The sequence below is a fragment of the Macaca thibetana genome, chromosome 5, assembly GCF_024542745.1.
Source record: "Macaca thibetana thibetana isolate TM-01 chromosome 5, ASM2454274v1, whole genome shotgun sequence".
Taxonomy (NCBI): domain Eukaryota; kingdom Metazoa; phylum Chordata; class Mammalia; order Primates; family Cercopithecidae; genus Macaca; species Macaca thibetana.
Window position 1 is genome coordinate 147,879,291 of NC_065582.1, and position 27,442 is coordinate 147,906,732.

The window sequence follows — 27,442 nt, forward strand, 5'->3', positions numbered from 1 at the left end:
GAAGGGTGGGAATGAAGAGGTAGGGATGGGGGAAGAACGCTGGTCTCCGGAAACACTTCAGAAACATATTTGGGCTGTTTTTCCTGTCTTGTAACTGGTACTTTTTATTTAAACGGTTTAAAGCTTTTTCAAATTTAGGGATAAGATAAGCAGAGCATTTAGGAAAAACAGTTGTCCCAGCTCTGACAAAGAGTTCTCTCTCCCCTCAACCAGAGGCTGTCCTTGCTGCAGCTGGAAAGGACTCTGTTAAATCAGACTGAAAAATGTTCCTTCTAAACAGCTCCTTTCTTTTAAACATAAAATATATTTCATTTTGCCCTTATTATTTTGAATCCAAGGTTACGTCTGCTTTGTAGCAGAAAACATAAAAAAAAAAAACCCATAATCCAAAGTTCTGAGCAAGGCCATCGTTTCTCTGATGTATCTAGGTCACTGGTAAATGGAAATATCAAAAGAAGGCCCTGGGAAATACAGGGGAAAGACAGGAAGCAGCCAGCGACTCACTGTGTTTTGAACCACGTTGGTGATGGCAGACAGCATACCCCGAGAGGCCGATGAAGGGGAGGTGGGTGGGCTTTCTGCAGGGCCCTGATCTGTGGCTGCATCTGTTACTAAAGAGAAGAAAGAAATCCTTTAAGAGTTCATGTTGCTGATCTGAACTTGGAAACCCTCTGATTATGCACATGGTGTAATAAAGTCCAGGAACACCCAGAGGAGATGTATCACTCACTTGCAGGGACTCCGTTTTCAGTGTCTGGTTGGGCCCCTTCAGAAGATCCAGAATTTACACCATGAATCCGTAGAGTGGCCCCTGCTTTTTCCTTGACTGCCGTCAATCCATGACCTGTTGGACATAAAAATATGGTTCATGGATACGTTAGAAATCCACGGTCTGCAAGTCTGCCACCTAATCTTACAAAGCTGTTTTAAGTTGCAGAAATACATAGTGTTTTGTTTGTTTGTTTGTTTTAAGACAGAGGCTCGCTCTGTCACCCAGACTGGAGTGCAGTGGTGCAATCTCGGCTCACTGCAAGCTCCGCCTCCTGGGTTCAAGTGGTTCTCCCGCCTCAGCCTCCCGAGTAGCTGGGATTACAGATGCACGCCACCACGCCCGGCTAATTTTTGTACCTTTAGTGAAGACCGGGTTTCACTAAATGTTGGCCAGGCTTGTCTTAAACTCCTGACTTCGGGAGATCGACCCACCTCGGCCTCCCAAAGTGCTGGCATTACAGGCGTGAGCCATCGCACCTGGTCTATAAAAGTACATCCTGATTGAAAGAAAGAAGAATCCCTGCTCCCTGAGATGTGGGTTCCAATAGGAGCTCAGTTTCACCCCTGCCTTGTTGAATGACCTTGGAGAAGTTACCCAGCCTCTCTGTGACTCAGTTTCCTCATTGAGTTATTGTGACGTGCAAATGAGATACACGTAGGTAAAGTGCTCCCAGATGCTTCACTGTTTGCTTTTGCTTCTCACACCACCCAATCATCAACCTGGAATTCTAAGCTCAACACACTGTCTTTGTATAGTGTACCTGTCTCATCCTCTTTGCTCTTTTGTAAGTTCCTTATGGAAGATACTCTTCATTCATTTTTTTGATTCCTTGCAGGCTTAGCACGTGGAAGATGATCAATTAATATTTGTTGGATTGAAATCAGCTGAGCCTCAGAGTGTTTCTTTAAAGCATTAGGCTTTCCTTTAGGCATGGAGACTGAAGGTTCTGGAGCCGACATCCCAAAATCAAAAGGCAAGTCAGTGGAGAAACCAGGAAGGCCACCCAACAGCCCTGACGGCTGTCTTAAACAATAATGCCCTGACAGTTGTCTTAAACAATAATGATATAGATCAGATTTAACAGTAGTCAGGCAGGCGAAGGGCACAGGTTTTACTCCATCTGAGCAAGGACAATACCCACATTCCCTAGAGCCTGGCACAATGGTTATTCAATAACTATTTGGTAAATACAGAGCTGACCTTCCTACCCATGTGGAAAAACCCCAACCTTTGACCTGACAGGGACATGGTCTTGTCTACATTTTATTCTAGAGAGATTTTCCTCCCTTTGAGGCCTTCACGATGAGTTATAGCTTTTCTGAATCGTCAAACCACTGGAGGAATGAATAGCCTACAGATGGTCCGAAGTGGCTGTCTGACTTCTTGAAGGAGAAACAGCACAGGCTGCCATCATCCTGAGCACTCACAGAGAAAATGAAAGATTTCTCTCCGGACCTGGGTAACCTCTGGTTGCTAAAACACAAGGCAGTAACATGAGGAAAAACTTCCCAAGTCCCAACAGAATGTAAGAGCTAACTAGAACCACCTAGTCTTAGAAGGCACTGTTAAAATAACCAGTTGTCCATTTCCTGAATAAGAAAGGGGAAGACATGGATGACTCCCAAACCTAAAGAGTAGCATTTTAGCAGTTGTAACCTTATTTATCCTAGTGATCTTAACATAAACAAGGCACTGATATTTGACAAATATAGAAGGGATTATGTCCAATGGAAATACACTACCTAGAAAACCCTGAAAGTTAAACATTATTTACAACTGTAATTACATATAGAAATATGTGTTTCTATTCATGTGCAGATTAGACACAGTTCAAATTAATTGCTGAGTTACTTGAAAAAATAAAGGTGTACTGTGACTGATATGCTTGAATTAATTGTCTCTAGCTTCCAATGAATTTCAAGCATTGTTTCTTTTTTTTTGTAAAGCTGAACTTTATATTTCTAGTAGAAATATATCTAGTAGAAACTTATTGAAGTTTCAATAACATATTTAAGTTAGAGGATAGAATATCTAACTCTTTTACATACTGCATCCAACTTCCCTGCCATTAAAAATACATATAATATGCATTTTCCAAAAGGAAATAATGTGTCTCCAAATCTCAACCTATGATTTTCATCTAGATTTCTGAAAGCCAAAATCAAGGAAAAAAATGAGGTCAAGGAGGCTGGGAGGCACCATCTTCTCCATCTTCTTTGCTTAAGCCATGGGAGAAAGATGATCACACACCCTTTCCTGAGACCGTTTCAGGAGATAATGAATCTCATATTCAGTATCTCTACTTTCACCTTCTCCATCCCTTGCAGGTTAGGATAATGTCTGGTTCTTTTTGCAGGAAGAACGGCTTCTCCCCATCTCAGAACATAAATGATTACAGATATGTATACATGAGCTGCCTCTAGAAAAATCACTTTGTTTCCGGAAGGAAATACGATTTTATGTGCATATAAATGGGATCTATCTGTTTAACAATGAAAATAGGCTGCTATTCCAACTACATTTTCTTATTAACAATTCTTTTTCTGAATGTTTTGTTAGGGAAAGTACCTTTTTACTGCATTCTACTAGAAATATAAAGTTCAGCTTTACAAAAAAAAGAAACACAAAATAAATGTAAAGTTCAGCTTTATATTTATGTATGAGCTATAATTTTTCATAGCTAAGGTTTAGACACTGTGCCACGCCTTACTCTAGAGCGTAACCTCTAAAACTTTACTTAGTGTGACATCTAGTGTCCAGAACAAGAAAACAGTGATATGAAGGCCCTGTTGCCTTTTGATTGGGAGTCATCTCCAGAGGTACTGACTGGGACCTACCAATAAGAGAAAAACAATAAATATGAATAATACCATAGGGTACAGTATACACGGATTAATTTCTTCATGTGTCATCCCAAACCCCAAGCATCCTCAAAATCTGAAACCCCTCTAAATTCCATGATTCTAAAGATGGAATATCCTCTACTCTTTGGCTCACTGCAATACAAGGTGAGTGCTGCAAAGAAGATGAGAACGTCGTACAAATGCTGTGATAATGAATCATTTTAAAATAAATGCCGAATGATTGGCTGGTATTTAATTTACTACCTCTACTAGAATGGAAAACACCTTAAACTTAGGAGTCAGGAGCCTTGTGGAGGATTTCTGCTCCCGTCATGTATTAGCTGTGTAATACTGGTGAGCTGCTTAACCTCACTGAATGTCTGCTGCTATGCATTCTCTGACAGGAGGATTACCTCTCAGAGTTTTGCGAGATTATTGAGAAGAAACATGTGAAACCTCTGCTAAGGCCAACATTTATTGAGCACTTACTATGTCCTAACACCGTATTAAATACTTTTAGTACAGTACATTATCTCATTTAATCTTCTCAACGACCTTATGAGGTCCCTTAGGATATTAGTATACTCATTTCACAACTGAGAAAACTGAGACCTGGTGAGGTGAAATCACTTTCCCAAGGTCCTAAAGCCAATCAGTGACAAAGGCGGGATTCCAACTCAGTCCTTCTGACTCTAGAACCCACATGTGTAATCACTATGTTACGTCAAGAAAGTTTTATTGCCATTTATAGTTGAATAAATGTCATTTTAATCCCATTTCTATAACTCCTTGGAAATCAGATCCTTAGTTTGGAGCTTCCTACTTTTTAAAACATTGTTTTATTCTAAAATGCACTTGACTTACCTTACCATGACCAAAGAACAAGGTGAAGGTCACCTCCGCAGTGAAACCTGACTCTAACCCTCTCCCTGTCAACTGTGTCGAGTGATGCCATAGCTTAGTGTTTTTAGGATCAGCCCTGTGCTGTGCAGGCTGCATTCTCAAGACACTGTGTAGGGCTATCTTATAGATCCACTTTGATTTTTTTCTTCCCCAAAAGCACTGTGATCTTATGAAGCCCTCTTCTTGTGAATTCCACCAAGATCAAAAAGCCATCGAAGGGAAGTCTCTCCTCTTTCTGGATAGATGAAATAATTTGCTGGTTATCTGAAATAATCAAGATGAAATAATTTGCAAAAAGAATATGCTGGGCAGGCAAGGTGGCTCGCGCCTGTAATCCCAGCACTTTGGGAGGCCGAGGCAGGCGGATCACCTGAGATCAGGAGTTCGAGCCATCCTGGCCACCACGGTGAAACTCCATCTCTACTAAAAATACAAAAATTAGCCGGGTGTGGTGGTGGGCGCCTGTAATCCCAGCTACTTGGGAGACTGAGGCAGGAGAATCGCTTGAACCCAGGAGGCAGAGGTGCAGTGAGCTGAGTTTGTACCATTGCGCTCCAGCCTGGGTGACAGAGCCAGACTCCGACTCCAGCTCAAAAAAAAAAAAAAAAAAAAAAAAAGAATATGCTGGGAAGTTCTGTCTGACCAAGTGGTAACTCAGGGAAGCAGCAGCAGTTCTCTGCAGCACCTTGGATGACTGGGTAGCTCAATGGGTACTTCCTATTGGTCCCATATGCTAAAGGATCACAACAAGGGCACACACTAACTCATTCGGAAGGTTCCTCCCTTTTAGCTTGTTTTATTTTTTAATACAATATTTCCTTCTTTTTCTTTTTTTAACTTACCTTTTATTCTTCTTTTTCAAAAAATGAATATATTAAAAAGAAACTTAAAAAAATCCCATAATATCACATCTCTGATATATCTGGTTGAATTTTACTCCAATTTTTTTTGCGGTAAAATGCACATGACATACATTTTACCATCTCAACTTTTCCGACCTGAATAGTTCAGAGGTACCAAATACATTCACGATATTGTGCAACCATCACCATTATCCATCTCCAGAACTCACTCTCTTGTATAAAACTGAAACTCTATACCCATTAAACAATAACTCCCCACACCCCTCTTTTACCAGCCCCTGGAAACCATCATTCTACATTCCACTAGTCAGAACGTTCTCAAATCTCTATGATTTTGACTATTTCTAACTGCCTCACAGAAGTGGAATCACACAGTACTTATCTTTTTGTGACTGGCTCATTTCACTTAGCATAATGTCCTCAAGGTTCATCCATGTTGTAACATATGTCAGAATTTCCTTCGTTTTAAAAGCTGAATAATATTCCCTTGTATGTAGAGACCACATTTGGCTTTTCCATTCATCTGTCCACAGACACTTGGGTTGCTTCTGTGCTTTAGCTATTGTGAATAACGCTGCTATGATCGTGGGTGTACAAATACCTCCTTGGGACCCTGCCTTTAATTCTTTTGGAAATATAATCAAAAGTGGAATTGGTGGATCATATGGTAATTCTGTTTTTCGTTTTTTGAGGAACTGTCATACTGTCTTCCACAGCAGCTGTACCATTTTATAACCCCAGCAAGAGCACACAAGGGTTCCAATTTCTCCACATCCTCACCAACACTTATTTTCTGTTTTTTTAAAAAATAATAGTCATTCTTATACTGAAATATTAGTGGTAAAAAAATTTTCAAAAAGTCATTCTAATGGGCGTGAGGTAGTATCTCATCGTAGTTCTGATTAGCATTTCCCTAACGATTAGTGGTGTTGAGCATGTTTTCATGTGCAGATTTAAAAAATAAAAATGTTCATAATATTAGCAAGTCCAAAGAGTATAGAAACATAGATAACAGAAGGTGGACCAGCCTCTTTCTGCTTAGATTCCAGTAACTAATAAGCAATAGAGTGTATGAGCTTATAAGGGCCTGTGGAAATAATTAAGGCCTGCAAAAGCTGTTGGCTTTAAAAGAAAAAAATAAAATTACAAATTAGATAGTAATTAATATTTACTTAAATGTATTCAAAATGTAATATTGGATCAGTTGGTCAATATCATTCAAATAAATTCAACTCCTACATAGTTGATATATATATATGTGTGTGTGTGTGTGTGTGTGTGTAGTAAATTTAATGAGAAATGTGGGTACATTCTAATGCATTTGCTCTGATACAGGAGTGACTTCTAAAAGAAGCAATGCTTGGAGCTTTTGAAAGACTTAAGGTAGCCCTTTCTCTCCCCTCAACCCCTTCCTTCTAAAGATAATAATTCTAATTATTTCTTGTGATTCTTTTCAAGAATGTAAAAGCAAATTTACCTACATATAAGTCTTCTGGACCTGGCTTTTCCATTTGGCTGTTCACAGTTGAAGTCTCAGCACATAGAGATAGTGCTGGGTGCTGTGTGCTGTCTGGAATCACAGTGTTCATTCTCCTTGATTCTGGGAGTGTTGTCTGTTGACAGTGCTCAACTAAGTAAATGCCTCCCTTTGAATTGCCTTTGACCAAAGGGAGTTGGTTCCACCAAGACTATACTACAGTGACTGGTCAATGAGGGAGCTGTTGATATAAAGGCCCAGCCCGGCGGATTAAGGGAAGACATCTCCTAAGACTCATCCCAAACCCCAAGCTCCCTATGGGATAGGCTAAGACCTCTGCTGTAACGACACTGCAGTTCAACTTCTCCCTTGGCTCAGTTTTGCTTCCCAATCCTTTGCTGTCTTGCAAAGCTTGTTCCAGAAAGCCCTTCACAGTAAAACTCCAGCACACAATTTCTGCCTCATCCCTCTGCTGGGCATCCAACCTAGAACACTGATCTACCTTGGTCTTTTTAATGACTGCATAGTATCCCGCTGAATGGAGGTAGATATATCTGTATCTGTCTATGTATATATATATACACACTGACTGTGTTTCAGACTCTTCTATCAATGAATTCAAGATATTATAAAAAGTTGTGAAGAGTAATTGTTCAGAAAAGCACAAGTTGATATTACCATGCTCAACCAAAGCGAACTATAGTGCAGCAAAAAGGGAGCCAATCAACCTTCCTTTGTAATAGTCTTTCCTTTCCATATGATGGTTGATGTCCACTTTGTAATCAGATGCTTACTTCCCTTTAGGCTCAAAATAGAAAAGAAGTGTTACTGAACTGATGATATTTGCCCAGAAGTCCAACAGAAACTCATTAACCCCTGTGTTTTATTCATAGAATCTAAAGGATGGTGGACAAACTCTAAGCATTAATCCTATTCTCTTTGTCTCAATTATCTTTGAGAAATTTCATATCATCAGCAATGTTACCTTCAAAAGTGAATTCATGCCCTATTGACAAGTGATTTACACAGTGACGATTTCTCATTCTAGTACCATTTTGACAAGTTTGCCATTCTCTGTAATAAACACTGTCATTTCTGACAGGGCTGGTAGAAGAGTTTCATTAAAATGTGCAGAAGGAAAAAACTATGTACCTTGGGAGAGGATGAGGAAGGGGAACAAAAGTAAATATACAGATCAGGTACATTCCGTACACACCAACCCCCAACCTCAGGTACTCTTGCATAAGATGCTTAAACTCATAAAACTGTCAAAACTAGAATTTCAAATAAACATTTAAGCCTTTGGTGGTATCTAGAAATAAATGACTCATCCTACTATAGAGCTCTTCCTTTTGTATACTTACATATGTTTTAGCATTGCTGACTTTCATTTTGACTAATGGTCTATTACTCTTAGCCTAGTAATACATTTTAGGAACAAGTCAGGTCTATAAGATGCTGTGGGATTTGGAACTACTATCAAAACCCTCTTTTCTTTTTTTCTTTTTTTTGGAGACAGAGTCTTGCTCTGTCGCCCAGGCTGGAGTGCAGTGGTGCAATATTGGCTCACCGCAACCTCCGTCTCCCAGGATCAAGTGATTCTTCTGTTGCAGCCTCCAAGTAGCTGGTACTACAGGGGCGTGTCACCACACCCAGCTAATTTTTGTATTTTTTTAGTAGAGACGGGGTTTTGCCACGTTGGCCAGGCTGGTCTTGAACTCTTGACCTCAAGTGATTCACCCGCCTCAGCTTCCAAAAAAGCCCTCTTTTCTAAAATGTTTTCCACTCTTATTTCTGCCTGGAAATGATAACCATGCTTATTTCATTTTATGAACTTGTCCAAAGGCATGGGTGACAGGTGACCAAATCTTCTAAGAATGTGATAACAGTGTAGCTGTAGTTGAGCCTAATACAAGAGTTAAGGCCTCTCCAAAAATAATTATATGCTGAAAAACGTTTGACTTTGTATATGCATTGGGAAGGTCACTTTTTCTCATTTCCCTTAACCTCAGAGTCAAAGAAATGAGGCAAAAGATAAAATATAAAAATAAAGAGTACAAATAATTTTAATTAATTTTTTGTATTTTTTCACTTAGCACAGTGGGCACAAATATCTTTCTCCTTCTATGCATAGACACTGAATATGGTATCATCATATTATGGAAGTTGGACGACACCTTAGAATTTCTCAAGTTTTTCCACGCACACTTTTCCATACAAAGAACCTGAGTCTTAGGTTAAGGGCATGGTGTAGCTAGTTAGTAACAGTGCCTTGTGATCACAAGTTAGTAGCACCCAGGACCGGGTCCCAGGTCTTATGACTCGTGGTACAGTGCTCATTCCAAGAGAGTACCATTTTTCAATTGTTTCTATTCTCCTATTACTCTCCTACCAACTCTCAACAGTTCTAACTATTCTAACTGCAGTTTTTCAACAACTGTAAGAAGTAATGGTTTCCATTTCTAGTGCTCAATTAACAGCTCTGTGTTTTGTGAAGGACTATATGTTTTGCACCGCTGTCTGCAGCTGGAATTACCCTGGGGGTATACACAAGGTTTCTGAGTGGAAATCAATTGCAATTGAGCATGTGGTTATTTCTTTACTTTCCACAGGCAATTTATAAATCTTCAAAGCTTGTCTACTACTCTGAGTGATCTGTTTTCCAATAAGTTTCTTGCCTGATGATAATAAACTGCAAATGCTGTAAAGCCGTGGGGTTGACATTATGCCTGTACATAGAGGAAGGTGTGCCTCGCTTGCCTCTCTCAATCGCAAGATAGTGGCTCAACATAGACCACAGATCAGGAAGGCACCCATAACCTTAAATTCTCTGTTCACAGAGATCTTTGAACTCCATTCCAACCTGTTTCAGGCTCTGAGCCTGGCACCATGTATGGGCTGCTTATGATCCCTGTTACCTTTCAGGAGTCAAACTCCCAACCACCAGTGCTTGTTTCCAGCCTGGGAACCCATGACTTCAGCCTCCTGTTAGGCTACATGTTTCAGCTCTGTACACGTCTACAAAGACACTTATCCAGTTTTGAAATATATATTGCTCTTGTTTTAGCTACTATTGCTACATAAAGTCATAGCATGTCCTGATCAGAAATCTCCAAAATATGCAGTCAGAGCAATTTAGGCAGGGTTTTCAGTCATATTTCTATTGCACTCATTTTGGGGGGGAGGTGGGTAGTGATGATCAGTGGTGATAGACAATTTTAGTACCTGCTTTTCTAAAGATAGCTCTAAAATTTCTCCAAAGGGACTTTTAGAATGAGCATCAATATTTCAAAATTTTAATGACCTTCCTCATGTACCCTTTGCCATTTCGTATGCAAACAAGAGAAAAATGCCAAGATTCGCTAGCTTTTCAAAATTCCAGCACATAGCCAGAGCCATAAAAAATACTAAGGTTCTGGAATTGGTGGTATAACTGATAAAGATCTCAAACAGAGATGAGAAGAAAATTAAGGTAGGCGGGATGCAGCAAATGACAAACTTTTGGTCATCGATGGGCCACATCTACGACAGTGGTCTCATAAGATTATAACACTGTATTTTTCCTGTGCCTTTTCTATGTTTAGATGTGTGAAATACACAAATACTTATTAATTATTGTGTTACAATTGCCTACAATATTCAGTACAGTAATAAGCTGTCCTGTGTTTGCAGCCTCGGAGCAATAGGCTCTACCACATAGCCTAGCTGTGTAGGTTTGTGTATACTCTGTGAGGTTTGCACAATGATTAAATCATCTAACGACCCATTTCTCAGAAGGCATTCCCATTGTTAAGTGAAGCATGACCATATTGAGAGATGGCCCCAAGGGTCTTGTCCCCAGATGTATACACCCTATGTGATCCCTTCCCTTTGGAGTGTGAGCCGGAGTGTAAACAGGATGGGATTTCACTCCTGTGATTAGGTTACTCCATCTGGCAAAGATGAGGAGAATTTTCAGATGTAATTAAGGTCCTTGATCAGCTGAATTTCAGTGACTCACAAGAGAGATCATCCTCAGTGCGCCTGCACTAATCAGGAACGTCTTTAAAACAAAGGGGCCCTTCCTGAAGGTGGCGATTTGAAGCGTGAGAGAGGTTTTCCTGCTGGCTTTGAAGGAGGACCTAAGGGCAGCCCCTAAGAGCTGAAAGTGACCCCTGGTCAATAACCAGCAGGAAACAGGGACCTCAGTCCTACAACTTCAAAAACTGAATTCTGCCAACAACGTGAATGACCCTAAAAGATGGCATCTTCAAAGCAGAGGTGCCAGTTGAGCAGTTGGCAGAGCCACTGGCCTCATCCTCGACTCTGGGCCCCCTTCTAGCGGCACCACCCTATCCTCCAGAGACTTCACAGTTATGGGTGCCTTCCTGATCTGTGGTCTAGGTTGAGCCACTCTCTTGGGATTGAGAGAGGCAAGCAAGGCACAACTTCCATTATATACAAGTATAGTGTCAACCCCAGGGCCATGCTGCCTCAGGCAAACGTGAGCCTTAGATGAGAATACAGCTGGCTGACACCCTGATTTCAGCCTCGTGAGACACCGAGCAGCTGTCCCCTACCTGAACTCTTGGCCCACAGAAACTGTAAAATAACGAATGCATGTTGTTTTCAGCCTCTAACTTTGTGGTAATTCCTTACACAGCGACAGAAACTAATACCAGAGGGTATACTGAACTTCCTTCTGATATTGCATGAGGAATGTGCAAATGTCATACATTCTCAGAGAAACCACGTGTTTACGCACCCTAGAGGAGAAGTGGCAAGTTTTTCCATCCATGGACTGACAGCTCGCCCATTGAATTTACTATCCAGCATCTTCTTAGGTGTCCTACTATAATCTGATCTTTGCATATGTGCAGTTTTGGTTCCAGTGGACTGTGCGCCAAGGTTTCTAGGTTTTGTTACTTCATTCAAATATTACCAGTAGATGGTGCTGACATTACTACTTAAAAAGCGGGATATGATTTCTCATGGCACAGGGATCACGTGCCATGAAAAATATGACTGGCACAATGATCATGATGGCCTACAGGAAATTACCTCTCTAGGCTCTTCTGGATCAATTACTACTCAGAGTCAGATGAGAACCACTAGAATTTATAAATTGTCATGAGGATAACAAGATGCAGTATTGATCATCTGCATGGTGGCTCAGATACAGAGAAACTTTAAGAGCAACCCCAAACATAGCACAGGCCGCAGATTAAGACAATGACGTCAGATCAAGTCAAAAGGGACCTGCCATAGAAAATCACATCTCGCTTTTTTTTTTTTTTTGAGACAGACTCTCGTTCTGTTGCCCAGGCTGGAGTGCAGGGGTGCAATCTCTGCTCACTGCAACCTCCACCTCCTGGGTTCAAGCAATTCTCCTGCCTCAGCTTCCCATGCAGCTGGGACTACAAGGCGCCCACCACCATGCCCAGCTAACTTTTGTATTTTTAGTAGAGACAGGTTTTCACCAAGTTGGCCAGGCTGGTCTCGAACTCCTGACCTCAAGTGATCCATTCACCTGGGCCTCCCAAAGTAGGATTACAGGCGTGAGACACCGGGCCTGGCCACACTCCACTTTTTAAGCAGTAAAGTCAGCACTATCTACTGGTTACATGTGACCCAGGTAACAAAACCCAGAGGCCTTGGCGCATAGCCCACTGGAACCAAAGCTGCATGTGTGCAAAGGTCAGATTACAGCAAGACACCGAAGAAGGTGCTGGATAGTAAATTCAATGGGTGAGCTGTCAGTCCATGGACAGGAAATCCTGGGAGGGTCCAACAAAGCCCAAAGTCAAATGAGGTGCAGACACTGAATGAGAAACAACAGTAAATGGTCTGACCAATGAGGGCTAGAGCCTTTACAGGGAGCTGCACCTTTAAGTGTGTACAAAGAGCACCTGTAGCTGCTACCACAGGGCAGATGATTTCTGTATTTACTGTGGCAGGAACTTATATTTAAAAGTTTAATGAAAGAGTAAATCCTCCATCTATTATAACCCTCGAAGCACCAAATTCATTATAAACCAGAGTGGTTTGGATGCTGTTAAAACTGGAAACATCCAGGACACATAACTATTTTATGATATAAACCACGAGAAGAGCTGTCTAATTTTAGTGACCATATCGTTTACTTTTTCATGACTTATTCCAATTAAAACAATTTTTTAGAACCCCCTTTTTAGCTTTTGGCTTAGAAAGCATGCCACTTCTGACTAAGTGCCACCAGCGGCAAGATCCTTTTGATAGCCACTAAAAGTTCAAACGTTTTTCCAAGGACAGAGGATGCCTGCAGGTGCTTGTCCTCACCCTTGTGAAGAGACACTGTCCTGTTCAGAAAACAAAACAGGTGCCTCTACTTGAATTTAGTTAATTTTGTCATCTGCATATGTGGTACTCAAGGCATATCCGTCCCCTTCAATAAGCAATAGAGAAAATCCGCTCTCCAGGCTCTTACCAGAGAGATCAACATTTATTTGGCCACTGCTACTTCTTCCCAGAGCCTTCCTGAGCAAACTGATATTTGACAGAGATGGAATTAGAGGAATGCAATCTATCCGTTCTTTTCAGGCAGCCTAAGCTCTATAACGTTAGATATCTGGCCCTTAACACTGTGGTTATGGTCCACTGAGGTGGGGCAAAAGGCTTTAAGACCTTCTGGTTTTAGGAGTAACAGTGAAGTGGACCAATTCACGGCCCATCACAAGATCCTCATGGCCATGGACTGCACCTTAGAATACCTGAAGTACATGATGTGAAAACTGTTACCTGTGGCTTCCCCTGTCTTCTCCTTACCTTCCACCTTCAAGATGAAATGCCTTTGCTAAATTATCTTAGACATATTGATGTTATACCTTCAGTTTTCATGAAGACAGAATATAAGAAATAGTAACATGAAGAATATCCTGAAAAATTTGCACTCAGGAAGACACTACGCTGTCCATCATATTTTCTCTTTGTATAAGAACAAACACAGGAAATGTATTTAAAAACATTAAACCAGAAAAATAGATTTATTTAAATTAAAATTTTGTTTTCAAAGAAAAATAAATAATGTACTGGCAGCCACGCAGCTCAGAGTTGAGGTCAATACTCAATTACAAAAACTCTATTAGCCGTGGAATATATAAAATATATATCCTCCCTACCAGCACGTTGTTTTCTACTTATATTTTAATATCCTGCTAATGAAATACCTTTTATCAAGATATCTCAAATCTTTTTTGGGAGTAGATGAGTTGTGCATTACAAAAAATTCAAGTGGAATGATAAACACAAAGCTTTAAGAATATATTATACTTTAAAAGACCGTATAATATAGTGGCTAAAAGCCATACTACTTGGTTTTTAAATTGCAACCCAGACATTCCTGACTTTGGTCAAGGTCTTAGTCTCTCTCTGATTAGCTTTCTTATCTGTACAGTGCAGCAAACGACAGTTCCTCCATACAGGGTTATTCTGAGGAATAAATGTATTGGAGGAATAAATGAAGCACTTAGAATAGTAAGCACTAAACATGGTTTGCTCATGGGCTAATGTTAAACTTTATTAGTATACGGTACGATCAAAACGTCCTATCCTATTAGGCTTCGGGACTTTGTCTATTCCAATGCAACATACAATGCTTACCTACGGTGGCAGATGCAGATGACAGCAGAGATTTGCCCCAGGATCCCCAGCCTGCCCATCCTCCTCCACTTGGAGGGGAATCCACAGCCTGGAGAAAAACAGATTAGCCGCAGGTCAGCAATTCAGTATATCCCTGAATGGAAAAACACCTACTGGTTTGAAACAAAGAGGAGGTTTGGAAAAGAATCACCAACAACCGTATCTCATTGGCGTATAGTTTATAAGGGTCATAAAAGAATATCCCGACCCACACTGCAATGTGTACTTTGGAACCAAATTGATTAGTGCTGATCTTGGCTTCTGAAGGCTTGGTTTGAAGTGAGAAGGGAGTTTGATGTTAACTGAGCCTCGATTCTCTCATATTATCCAGAAGACAAGGAAAAGGCTATATGGGAAAAAGATACACATAAGGGCACAAGAGTGATCTGAAAAAGTTCAAAATGACCTGGACCCTGTTAATTCTTACAGGGCTTTAAAAAATGTGCTCTTCAAGGTAGAGTTAACTTTTAAACCTCTGGTGCAGCAGGCAGGTGCTTTGGTGTGGATGACGGGCAAAGTGTCTAAAAAGCATCAACATGCTTGGAGACGGATGGGCAGCAGTGACAGGAAGGCTTGCAAGGTAGAAACCTTTGATTCAAGGTGCCCCGCTTCACTCACAGTGACTCCTATAACACAGGGATAAGACTGTCCCTGACCTCAGTGGATTCCAATTCGTTTGCCTAGGTTTTTGGAATTGGAACTGAGAGACTGTGGTTCAGTGTGAACTGTGTGCATGAACAGAAGTTGAAAACTCAGGTTACGTGGGTGACCATGTTATACCCACCACACAGACTAAGAATTAAGAGAAGGCAGAGTGAGCAGAATGGAGATTGGCTTAGAGTTGCTGTTTGGATTCTTGACAGCTTCTTAGTCCCTGGTTTCTGTCCCTCCGAAGGCCCTGCTGCTTTCTGATCTTTGGGTTCTATGAGATTCTCTCATATTCTTATTCATTCTTTTTTTGTTTTTTTAATGTTTTGTTCACTGATTTACTTCCAGAGCCTAGAAGAGTGCTTGGAATATAATGAGTGCTTAATAAATATTTGTTAAATAAATGGCTGAAATGCATCCACTTTCTCAGTGAGGTGTGCATATTTCTGTTACTTGCAACCAATGAGTCCTGACTCAGGTAGTGGAACCACAGCTTTCTCTTTCTATTTGGGAACACACTCTAGAAAACAAGGCAAGAATAAATATTCTATGAGTTATCTATATGGAGAATCATAGCTCTTTTGTACTCAAAAGGAAAGAAGGAAGGAAAGAAGGAAGGAAGGAAAGGAGGGAGAGAGGGAGGGAGGGAGGGAGGAAGGGCAGAAAGAAAGTAAGGAGGCAGTGGAAAATTCCTACAGCGTTTGTAGATTCCATAACTTTTGACTCACAGCTGGTCCATTAGTCATCCCTAACTCCCAACTCCTTTGCTGGTTTTTTTCGTTTTGTTTCGTTTTGGTTTTTTGAGACGGAGTCTTGCTCTGTCACCAGGCTGGAGTGCAGTGGCACGATCTCAGCTCACTGCAATTTCCGCCTCCTGGGTTCAAGCGATTTCCCGATCCCCCTGCGTCAGCCTCCCCAGTAGCTGGGACTACAGTCGCGCACCACCACGCCTGGCTGATTTTTTGTATTTTTAGTAGAGACAAGGTTTCACCATGTTGGCCAGGATGGTCTCGATCTCTTGACCTCATGATCCGCCCACCTTGGCCTCCCAAAGTGCTGGGATTATAGGCATGAGCCACCATGCCCAGCCTCCCTTTCTGTTTTCTACCCTTGCAGATAAGGATGGCCATATGAAACAGTTTTCAACTAATGAGATATATAAATGGTATAGTTTTTGCTTTCATGATACATTATAGTTACAGCAAGTGCCCACTCTTTCCCCTTCTCTTTTTTCCTGCCCTGAATGTGGACATGAAGCTTGAAATTGAAGCAGTCATTTTTTCTGTCACAAGGGAAAGGCCAAGGAGTCACAGTCGCTGGTCCTGGCTCCGCTGAGCTACTAAACCAACATAAGTAGCTGTCTATCTCCATTCTTTCTATTAAGTGAGAGCAAAAAAAAAAAATCACTATTTTGTGAACTACTATATGTTGGATTTTAGTTACTTCAACTCAAAAGCATTCCTAACTGATTCAAACATCACCCATCAGTGTAGAGTACTGGTTGAGACTAAGTTATGGAAGTTAAATTGCTTGGGTTTGACTCCAGGCTCTGCTGTTTTGGACAACAAATTACTCAAGTTATTTTAAGCATTCATTTCCTCATTATAAAATGCAAAGAACAGTAGCATAAGTGCCATAAGTATAAGAACCAATAACTTCATTGGTGGTTGTGAAGATTAAAAGAAATAATTCATATAATGTTGTGAGCTTAGTGCCTGGCATATAAGAAGTACTCTTCTTAGTGCCTGGCATATAGAAATAATGATAAGAAGAAACTACACTTTTAAGACTAAGAAGCAAAAAGCTTTGAAAGCTAGCTGTCATTTTTTTCTCTCTGTCTGGAAACAATGAGAAGCTTGTTAACATGAATGGAAATATTCATGACTCATCACTGCCTCCTTTCATTTTTGGTGTCTACATTGATTTACTTCACTTCAGCAATGGAATCCAGTGGCAATTTTACACCATTATGAAGACAGATGGAAGTCAGTGATTAATATCACTCTTTCACAGGACAAATCACTACCTATGATTAGGAAGAGTTAATACAATTAGAGGTGACAGCTTCTGACTCAAATTTATAATATTTATTATGCTCTGACAGCTGGTAATTGACTAGCAAATGGAAATACATGTTAAATGAGTCTAGAACTTTTTGCTGTATAATAAGTGACTACTTCAATTGCTTTATTAATAAAGTCCTTTGACATTGAGCTGTGACTTCTTGATCAGCTATAAAGAATATTTGTTATCAAACGGCAAATACTTGAATGACTAAATACACATATTTAATATAAAAACATATGGACTAAATGTTAAGCATGAATTATAAATATATCTCATCATGAATATGGTCTCCACTTCAAATGGACTTAATGTCACACAATTAGGAGACGCTACAACAGGCAGCATGGAGCTGCTCAGATTGCTTATTACCAACAGAGGGATTTTAAAACTTTTTTCTCACCCTCCCCCCATAACTTCCACCTCCTTCAATAGGCAACTTCACATCCTACTACACAGAGGAAAGAAAATCATCAGATGAGAACTCTCTCAACTTCCTGCCTGCTCCCCATAACTCTTATAACAGCAAATTAGATTTGGCTTGATCAAGAGGGATATTCGAAACTCAACTGGAGATCATTTAAACATCTAAACCTTTGTGTGGTCCTAAGAAAGAATGTAGGATTCTATCAAGTTCACAGTTCTTTTTTCTTTTTAGGAGACAGAGTCTCGCTCTGTTGCCCAAGCTGGAGTGTGTAGTATGATAACAGCTCACTGCATCCTCCAACTCCTGGGCTCAAGTGATCTTCCTGCCTCAGCCTCCAAGTAGCTGAGATTACAGGCGTGCACCACCACACTTAACTAATTTTTAAAAATTATTTTTTGTAGAGACAGGATCTCACTACGTTGCCCAGGCTGGTCTTGAACTCATGGCCTCAAGTGATCCTTCTCTCTTGGCCTCCCGAAGTGCTAGGATTACAAGTGACTGCACCTGGCCCAAGTTCAATGTTCTTTAAATAGGAAAGACATTTTCATATCTAGTATCCCATTTAAAGGTCTTTATCATTAAATAGAAAATGGATTTATTTTAGGCTATCGAGTTTAAAGGTATTAGATAGAAGAAAATTAAATCCCAGAACTCCATCAAATTCAAAGGCCTTTAACATTTAGATGGAAAACATATGTACCTATCTTAAAGATGAAGGAGCAGCGTGGTTGTTCTATTTCCTTGAGCAGATCGAGAATCAGGTGCTGTATATAACTTGCATCCAGGGATGTGGGCAATGAAACCTATGGGTTCGTAACTCATAGGGTGATCTACACTTTTTAATTTTTGTAACTCATGACATAGCTACTCTAAAAAGGGGGTCAGTATGACAGCTGGGAGGATGAAAATTGCTCTGCAGCCTGAAACTCTGTCAAAATACCTGATTGAAAATGGCCTCAGTTATTTCCAGCCAATTTTCTTCCTTGGTAAGTATGCATCATTCAACTTTGGGAAGATTTAAAAATTAAATATAGAAAAGTTGAAAGCATTGAAGATATGCTATTCATATTTTTGTGCATATTTGGTCTTTTCTGTACTACTAATATTGAAGGAATCTGACCTATTAAAGTGACAGTTTTTGAAAATCAATCAAAAATGAATAATTGAATTATTAGACTTCTGATTTTAAGCTGAAATCATGCCAAGTTTCTGCACATTATTAAGAGGTCTTTAAGTAACTCTAGAAATGTATTTTAGTAGCTTTATAACAATTATTAAGTACTTAGCAAGGTTTTGTATAAGTAGATAACTCAGGTACTCACAAAGGAAGTAGAATATATTATAAATGCAGTTTAAAATATTTAAACGCGTTTAAGTTGGTAAAAAGGACCAAACCAAACATTAACCAAAAGTATCTTAAAAGTGACTGTTAGATTTTGCTAGACTTCTAAACAGTGAGATTTGTGAGATTCACGTGAAGCCTAAGGATTGGGTTTTTGAGTTTGTCATCTTCATAGATGGAACGCTAATTGTTTAAACCCAATTAAACATTTGAGTAGTTCTTCTTATGCACAAAATATACACTGGCCTACACCAAAACCCCATCTAAACACAAATCTAAGTACACTACCCTGCGATTCACAATTACCTCCTCCCTTTCATTATTATGGAAATGCACCTTCCTCTTAGGTACCATAGCACCTCCACCTAAATGTCTCCTGGCCTGGGTAGGTTGGTTTTACTCTCTCCTGGCTTTTCTGGTTTTTCAGCCTTTTTCTATACAAGCGGCTTCTCTGTACAGGCTACATTTCTTTTTTTTTTTTTGAGATGGAGTCTTGCTTTGTCTCCCAGGCTGGAGTGCAGTAGCGTGATCTTGGTTCACTGCAGCCCCTGCCTCCTGGGCTCAAGCGATTCTCCTGCCTCAGCCTCCTAAGTAGCTGGGATTACAGGTGCTCACCACCATGCACGGCTACTTTTTGTATTTTTAGTGGAGACTGGGTTTCACCTTGTTGGCCAGGCTGGTCTGGAACTCCCAACCTCAGGTGATCTGCCTGTCTTGGCCCCCCAAAGTGCTGGGATTACAGGTGTGAGCCACTGCGCCTGGCCCAGGCTACATTTGTATACATGCTTTCTATATACGTTACATTTAATCATGCACACAATTTCTCTATCTTGAAGTCAACAAATGAAAATCACAACATGAACAAAATGTTTCTTTCAAACTTATCTGGTGTCTGCTCCACATCTTTCTTCTTTATCTCTTAAAAAAAGGTGCTTATAGTGGCCAGGCACTGTGACTCACGCCTGCAATCCCAGCACTTTGGTAGGCCAAGGTGGGTGGATCACCTGAGGTTGGGAGTTCAAGACCAGCCTGGCCAACAAGGTGAAACCCCGTCTCCACTAAAAATACAAAAATTAGCCGGGTGTGGTGGTGCATGCTGTAATCCCAGCTACTCGGGAGGATGAGGCAGGAGAATCACTTGAACCCGGGAGGTGGAGGTTGTAGCGTGCCGAGATTGTGCCATTGCACTCCAGCCTGGGAGGCAGAGTGAGACACTGTCTCAAAAAAAAAAAAAAAAAGATGCTTATCTTCTGTATTCACCTCCCTTGTCTCTCCTCCCTCCACAGCAAGACTCCTGTGTCGCTACTTCAGGAAATCATTCTCATCAAGGTCAAGTGGCTTCCTGTTGTCAAAGCCGTGGACTCATTTTAGTCTTTTTATTATTCACTTGACCTCTCGGTAGCATCCAAACCTCACCCACTTTTCCATCTGCCTTAGTGTGTTCTATTCTGATGGCCTATCTTCTGACTCTCACTTTTTTTCTTTTTCACCATCTTTTAGTATTATGATTTCAGTTATTTACATTAGAATGCTTCTACATGCATATTGTGACATTATGGGTGCTTCTTAGATTAACCTACAATCCAAGTGCTGTCAGCATGCCAATAAAATATGCAGAGTCCAGGGTGGTTAGCCAGCATTCTAATCAGGAAAGCCATACTTTGAGGCAGCTATTTATAGAGATTCTATTATCTGTATCTCTAGTAACATCTGATGCTTTGCCAATTACCACACTGAATTGCAAAAATGGGTTTTAATTGGTAAACATGGTGGACTATTTCTAGCATTCTCAATATCTGAAAGGGGTTCTAGATGGTAAAAATAAAGGTATTCCAGGAACTGGCTTTGGTGGCTCACTCCTATAATCTCAGCACTTTGGGAGGCTAAGGCAGGAGGATCACTTGAGGCCAGGAGTTCAAGACCAGCCTGGGCAACATGGCAAGACCTGGTCTCTACAGAAAAATTTAAAAATTTACCAGGCGTGATGGCGTGCATATGTAGTCCTATCTACTTGGTAGGTTGAGGGAAGAGGATCACTTGAATGCAAGAGTTCAAGACTGCAGTGAGCTATGATCTTGCTACTTCACGCCAGCCTGGGCAACAGAGAGAGAGAGAGAGAGACTCTATTTTTTTTTTTTAAAAAGGGCGGGGCCAGGCTTTGTGGCTCATGTCTGTAATCCCAGCACCTTGGGAGGCCGTGGTGGGTAGATCATCTGAGGTCAGGAGTTCAAGACCAGCCTGGTTAACACAGTGAAACCCCATCTCTACTTAAAATACAAAAATTAGCTTGGTATGGTGGCAGATGCCAGTAGTCCCAGCTACTCTGGAGGCTGAGGCAGGAGAATCGCTTGAATCTGGGAGGCAGAGGTTGCAGTGAGCCGAGATCACGCCACTGCACTCCAGCCTGGGCGATAGAGGGAGATCCTATCTCAAATAAATAAATAAATGTAAATAAAAATTTAAAAAAGTATTCAAGATTTGTAAATAAGTATATTTTCTGCTCCTTCTAGTTTTATATGAATAGGGTGTTACAAAGGATTTTGCCCGGTGTAAATGGTCTTCCATCCATCTTTCAATTCTGGGGAATTCTGGTGACTTGATGCCAGCGATCAGGGAAGAAACCTTAGCTCTGAAATCCAGGCAGTTGCCTTGAGTAAACCTTTCATTCAAGATGGTGATCAAAGCACCTAAACAATGGGATGTTCTCAAGCCTACATGAGAAAGAGTTCTCATACACCATTTTCAACTCGCTTGTTAATCACCATTTCATTTAAAAATGTCAGTGTGGTGCAATGTGATCTGAGACTTGATTTCACTTATAGAATATGGTAGTGCTGAGACTGTACTACAACTTCTTTGCTAGCTGCCATAAGCTATTTAAAAAAACAAAACAAAACCCTAAGAGCTGTGCCGAACCAAATTGGCTTAGAGACAGAAACCTTCCAGGGCTGAGGGCTTGGCCTCTGTTGTTATTTATATATTAACACCTGGTCCATCTTACCCACTTCCATTACTGAAATAACCACATAGGTGCTGATAGCCTCTGAATCACCTGTCTCTCCAGACCATTTTAACCAACTGTCCACAAAAAATCTTCACTTGGATGTCCTATGGCATAATATAATACTGAACTCAGGCTGGTGCGGTGGTTCATGCCTATAATCCCAGCACTTTGGGAGGCTGAGGTGAGAGAAGATTTTGAGCCTAGGAGTTTCAGACTGGCCTCGGCAACACAGGGAGACCCCGTCTCTACCAAAAACCAAAGACCAACTGAACTCACTATCTTCTCGATTCATTCTTCCCCATACCCCAACTAGCTCTTTCTGTGTCCTAGTGTTAGTGATTCCCAAACTCTGGTCCACAGACTGACTGCAAGAGTGTCACCTAGGGGAATTCATTAAAAATAGAGTCTCAGCTTCCACTATGATCTTGTGCCTAAGAATCTCTCAGGGTAGAAACCAGGAATCTGAATTTTTAACAGGCTTCCCACATGATTCCAATACACCACCAGATCTGGGAAGCACTGCTCTCTATGGCGGAATGGCACCTTCATCCACCTGGCTGTCCAAGCCAAAACTGGGTGTCACTGTTTAGGGAACACAGAATAGGGAACGTAGGCAGTAGGGAACACTGTCCTTTTACAGCAGGCCTAAAAGGAGAAATACTCAAACAGAACTGGAGAAAACTCTACTCATCTGGTTTAGGAGGCTAAATGCTGTCATGTCTCAGCCTGTGTCCCCTACTCCTTGTCTCTCTTGACCGCAACTTTATGGCATTTAAACATTCTGCTTTTCCTTTTTTAGGGAGAGAACTATCCATGGTGGTCCACACGCCCATGTTTTCCCGTGAGAGTACTCACAGCGTTAACATTGGGATTCTTCACCTTCTGCATAATTGGCCTTATGCGTTGGTGTTGAGCAGTAGGGATGACATTTTAAAACTTCTGGGTAACCTTTCTTGGTGTTAAGAATTTAGAGGAATTTGATCTAGATTGGGTCTTTTAAGGGTTGACTGGCTAGTATATGATAAGGTCGCACAACAGCTCTGGGAACAAATGTCACTCCCAACCAGTACTCAAGACAAACATCTTTGAATTGAGGCTGAAGGCTCCTCTGACTCTTTAGGATGAATTTAAATGCTCCATCTAAAGGCTCCCTTGTGCCTGTCCTATCTAGTACTAGAGGACACGTAATCATTGCTTTCATACAACACTGCCTTCTCAACTAGACTGTCGGCATCCTGAAGATAGTGACACCACCCAGGTTTCTGGGCATAATGCGTTGCATCATGATGCTGGTAGAGGCCTTAGAGAATCTGGTCCAACCTCCAATGCTGAGGACAATTTCTCATGGAGGTTGTAGAGTGGGTTCCTACAGGAGAAGGCTAAATTCAGTGGCTTCTGAGTCTGTATGTCAAAAAGGCCAAGAAAGAGAAGAAGCCCTGAAGATAGAGATAGTTTATCTGAGTGCATAAATGGTGTGGTCCTTCAAAGCAGAGGTGCCAGCCAGAAAGATGGCCTCATCCTTGACTCTGGCCACCTGCTAGTCACAATACCCTACCTGCTAAGTTATGGTGGCCATGCTGCCTGAGGCAAATGTGAGCCTAACGATGTGGATTTTAAGGGGACCCAGACTCAGGTACTTACAAATATATATGCGTGCGTGCACACACACACACACACGCACACACATTTATGCACAGTATCACAAAATCTAATGTGTCCTAGAAGTATGTCCTCAAAGTCTATTCTGCCAGTTTTCTTTTTTTAGTAAAGCAAGCATTCTCTCACAGAAACTTTTTTTTTTTTTGAGACGGAGTTTTGCTCTTGTTGCCCAGGCTAGAGTGCAATGGCGCAATCTCGACTCACCACAACCTCTGCCTCCCGGGTTCAAGTGATTCTCCTGCCTCAGCCTCCCGAGTAGCTGGGATTACAGGCATGCTACCACGCCCAGCTGATTTTGTATTTTTAGCGGAGATGGGGTTTCTCCGTGTTGGTCAGGCTGGTCTCGAACTCCTGACCTCAGGTGATCTGGCCACCTCGGCCTCCCAAAGTGCTGGAATTACAGGTGTGAGCCACCGTGCCCGGCCAGAAACTTTTTTAAAGGGGTGATGAGAATTTATCAGGTGTAGATGAACATGGGGTCAAATAGGCTTTTGCACTTGGCTATTTTCCTGCAGAACCTGCCATTCCTCAGGGGCGGCCTGTGTTCAATCCAAACAACCACCTTGTAATGAACTTTAGATTCAAGAATTTGTTTTGTATAATTCACTCTGCTCTGGAGCAACAGGGAAAGAATTGTCTTCATCAATGCAAAATGATTCCTTATGAGTATGCAGCAAGAGGCAAATAAAATAGAAAAAAATGAACAATAATCAAAGACTAGGTATAAAATTGACTTCTAATAAAAGGATAAACTACTAAGAGAGATAGTAGAATCCCCTTTCCTGGTAGGCATGTGCCACCACACCTGGCTAATTTTTGTGTTTTTAGTAGAGACGGGGTTTCACCATGTTGGTCAGGCTGGTCTCGAACTCCTGACCTCAAGTGATCTACCTGCCTTGTCCTCCCAAAGTGCTAGGATTACAGTAGTGAGCCACCATGCCCAGCCTTACTATGCTATCTTCATGAACAATCCTGTTATAATTATTATGTCTGAAATTGGAACGTATAATCTATCAACAGCATATGGATTTTGAATTAGTAGAGCTTGCATAGTATAAGTCATTTTAGGTAAGAATGCTGTGGCTAAGTTATATTTTTCTTACTGTACCAAGGTATTTGTTAACAGTAACACTTAGGACAAAAATTGGGAACCATAGCCCCCTACACAAGAAAGACAGTGTGGAGGCAAAGCAGGCTCTGGAGTCAGGTCCTCACTCGGCCATTTCCTATTTGGGCTGATTCTTGACATAATCTAGTGGTCCATTTCTTCACCAATACCATGCAAACTGCCAAGCCTGCAGCTTATTAATATCCCACTTTTACTTCCTGTGTGTTTTGTGGCTGTTATTGCTATTGTTGTTCTAAGATTAACGGATAAAAAAGTGTCCTAGTAGCCAAAAGAATGAAAGGGCCTGTCTCCAAATACTTTTGAAGTGTTATTGTAGCACTACAGCATTTTAGAGCTGGAATGATACTGAAGATCACCTACTCAAAGAATCATAAAAAGGACCTTGAAAATTCTTTATCCTAAAGTAATTATTCTCAATCCTGGCCAAACATTAGAACCACTTGGGGTACTTTAAAAAATTGCTGATGTCCAAGCCCCATTCCTGAATCAGAATCCTTGGGGTTGGGACCCTAGCATCAATATTTTCTATTCTATTCTATTCCATTATACTCTACTTTATTTTATTTATTTTTTTTGAGATGGAGTCTCACTCTTGTTGCCCAGGCTGGAGTGCAATGGTGTGATCTCAGCTCACTGCAGCCTTGACTACTTGGGTTCCGGTGATCTTCCTGCCTCTTCCTGAGTAGCAAGGACTACAGGTACATGCCACCATGACAGCTAATTTTTCGTATTTTTCATAGAGACAGGGTTCACCATGTTGCCCAGGCTTCAATATATTTTAAATCTCCCCCAGTGGTTGGTAACATTCAGCTAAAGTTGAGAACTTCTGATCTAGGGGCTCTTAATTATTTAGGGCATCTATAGATGGCTTCAAAGGGTCAGTGACCTCCTGAAACTCATAAACAAAATTTTGTGTATGTTTACCCTATCTGATCCAAACTCCCAGCTGGTCCTCAAATTGCTTCCATAACATCTCTACAAAATGACTGTTTGGCTTTTGTTTAAACATTTCCAGTGAAGGGAAATAAATACCTTGCCCCTGAGAAAGCCCATCGCAGACAGTTCTGAGGGTCAAACCCCTTGAGGAAAGTGGGTGTGAGGGAAGCCCAATCTTGAATACACGAGTCATAAAACATCAGTCAGAAGGATGCATCAAGGTCTTCATGTGAGAATTCTTCACTTCGTAGAGGAAGAACCTGAAGCGCAGAGACATTAGGGTGTCTGGCCCAAACTCATGGAGTTAATGATAGATGGGAGGGTGAAAGCCCAGGGCCCCTGGTTCCCTGTTTAGTTCCTGTCCCTCATGTCATGCGCAAGAGTCACCTCAAGGGGGTGATCTGTCGTGGCACACTTCAGGATGAACAGGGCTGGGCCTGGCTGAGGGAAGACCCCAATTCTGCCCTCCTGCACCCGCTTTCTAGAAGGCAGTTCATCCCAGACAGGATGATGAGAGCGGCCCGTCTCCTCCTTTCATGCAGGGCATCTCCCACCCCTGCCTGGCCCCACATGGCTGGAGGTGAAGACTCCAGGAAAACCTTGCTGGGATAGTCTTCTTGGTGGCCCAGGTGCCAACAGAGAGATCTGGCTTATCTCATACCCTGAGAGACAGGTGCAGGCACTGAAAGGGGAGGGGTGATGAGTGCATTCTGCCTCTGTTCCCCTGGAAGGTGTTGTGTGATGATAAAACAGTGATCTGAAGGCTGAAGATCTCCACCATGGATTTGTAAGTACACATCAGATTTTAAGTGATCTTAAAGAAACATTGACTTGCTTAGGGTGGAATCAGGCTTGTTAATTATCCGGAGACATGATGTCTGATATTACAATATCTTCTGTTTACAACCAAGTAGCCCAGGACAAGCTACCATCTCTAAGTCCGGTTGCCACAAGTATAAGCTGGAGTTAGTAATACCCAGGTTTGAACTGCTGGTGGAGTGAATTACATAGCAGATAAAGTGCCTAGCAGAGTGCCTGGCACACAGCTTGCGTCTGATAATTGGTGGCTGTTACTGTTAATAATATATTTATCAAAATGCAAATATTATGACAAATTATTTTCGTATATGTTTAATCTCACTACACAGCACATTTCTGATGACAGAGGGGATGTCACAGTACATTTTGAACTCCCAATTCCCACCTGCAGAGCTTGCTGCTAGCTCTGCACATGGTAGATATAAGCAAGAACTTAGGCCGAAGTGAACTGAATGACCCATTCTTACCGGATAATTCTGTTCTTGCAGGGGTATTTCGGATCTGGGTTCTGCCTCAAGGCTGACGGAATCAATACACTCAGCAAGTGTATCCTCAGTCACTTCTCCATTGAGAGGGGGCTCCATGGTGTTGGCATCTTGAGGCTGCACAGGGGGCCCAATGGTGGCAGCCCCTGCACCCTGCACAGCTGCCTTTTCATGCCCCTCCCCTCTGGGGTCAGCTGGTGTTGGCTCATGTGAAATTGCAGCTGAATCACAATGCACTTCTGCATCTTCAGGTAAAGAATCACTATTAGGCATCTCAGTAACTTCCGCTTTGTCTCCAGTGGCTAAGGTGTCGCCAGCATCATCAGACATTTTAATATCTGTCAACACAATTACAAACACCTCATGCTTTCATCGGATTGTTAAGCTTCAATTCAAAGCCCTGGATAAAAAATCT

The 27,442-nt window shown here is 41.4% G+C and overlaps 1 protein-coding gene across 4 annotated transcripts in view; it reads right to left on the reverse strand.

The window, feature by feature from the left end:
* FAM114A1 (family with sequence similarity 114 member A1) overlaps nt 1-27,442 on the reverse strand; it is a 78,474-nt gene that overhangs the window by 40,693 nt on the left and 10,339 nt on the right. Inside the window, exons 2-5 of one of the 4 annotated variants that reach the window (XM_050792043.1) lie at nt 27,010-27,365; nt 14,476-14,563; nt 731-844; nt 505-611 (exon numbers count right to left, since the gene is read on the reverse strand). In XM_050792043.1, coding sequence (XP_050648000.1) covers nt 505-611; nt 731-844; nt 14,476-14,563; nt 27,010-27,357 — 657 coding nt within the window. In that variant the 5' untranslated portion in view covers nt 27,358-27,365. Of the gene's footprint in view, nt 1-504; nt 612-730; nt 845-1,532; nt 4,844-14,475; nt 14,564-27,009; nt 27,366-27,442 lie in introns of those variants that run through there. The other 3 variants (XM_050792044.1, XM_050792045.1, XM_050792046.1) reach the window with 3 other exon arrangements.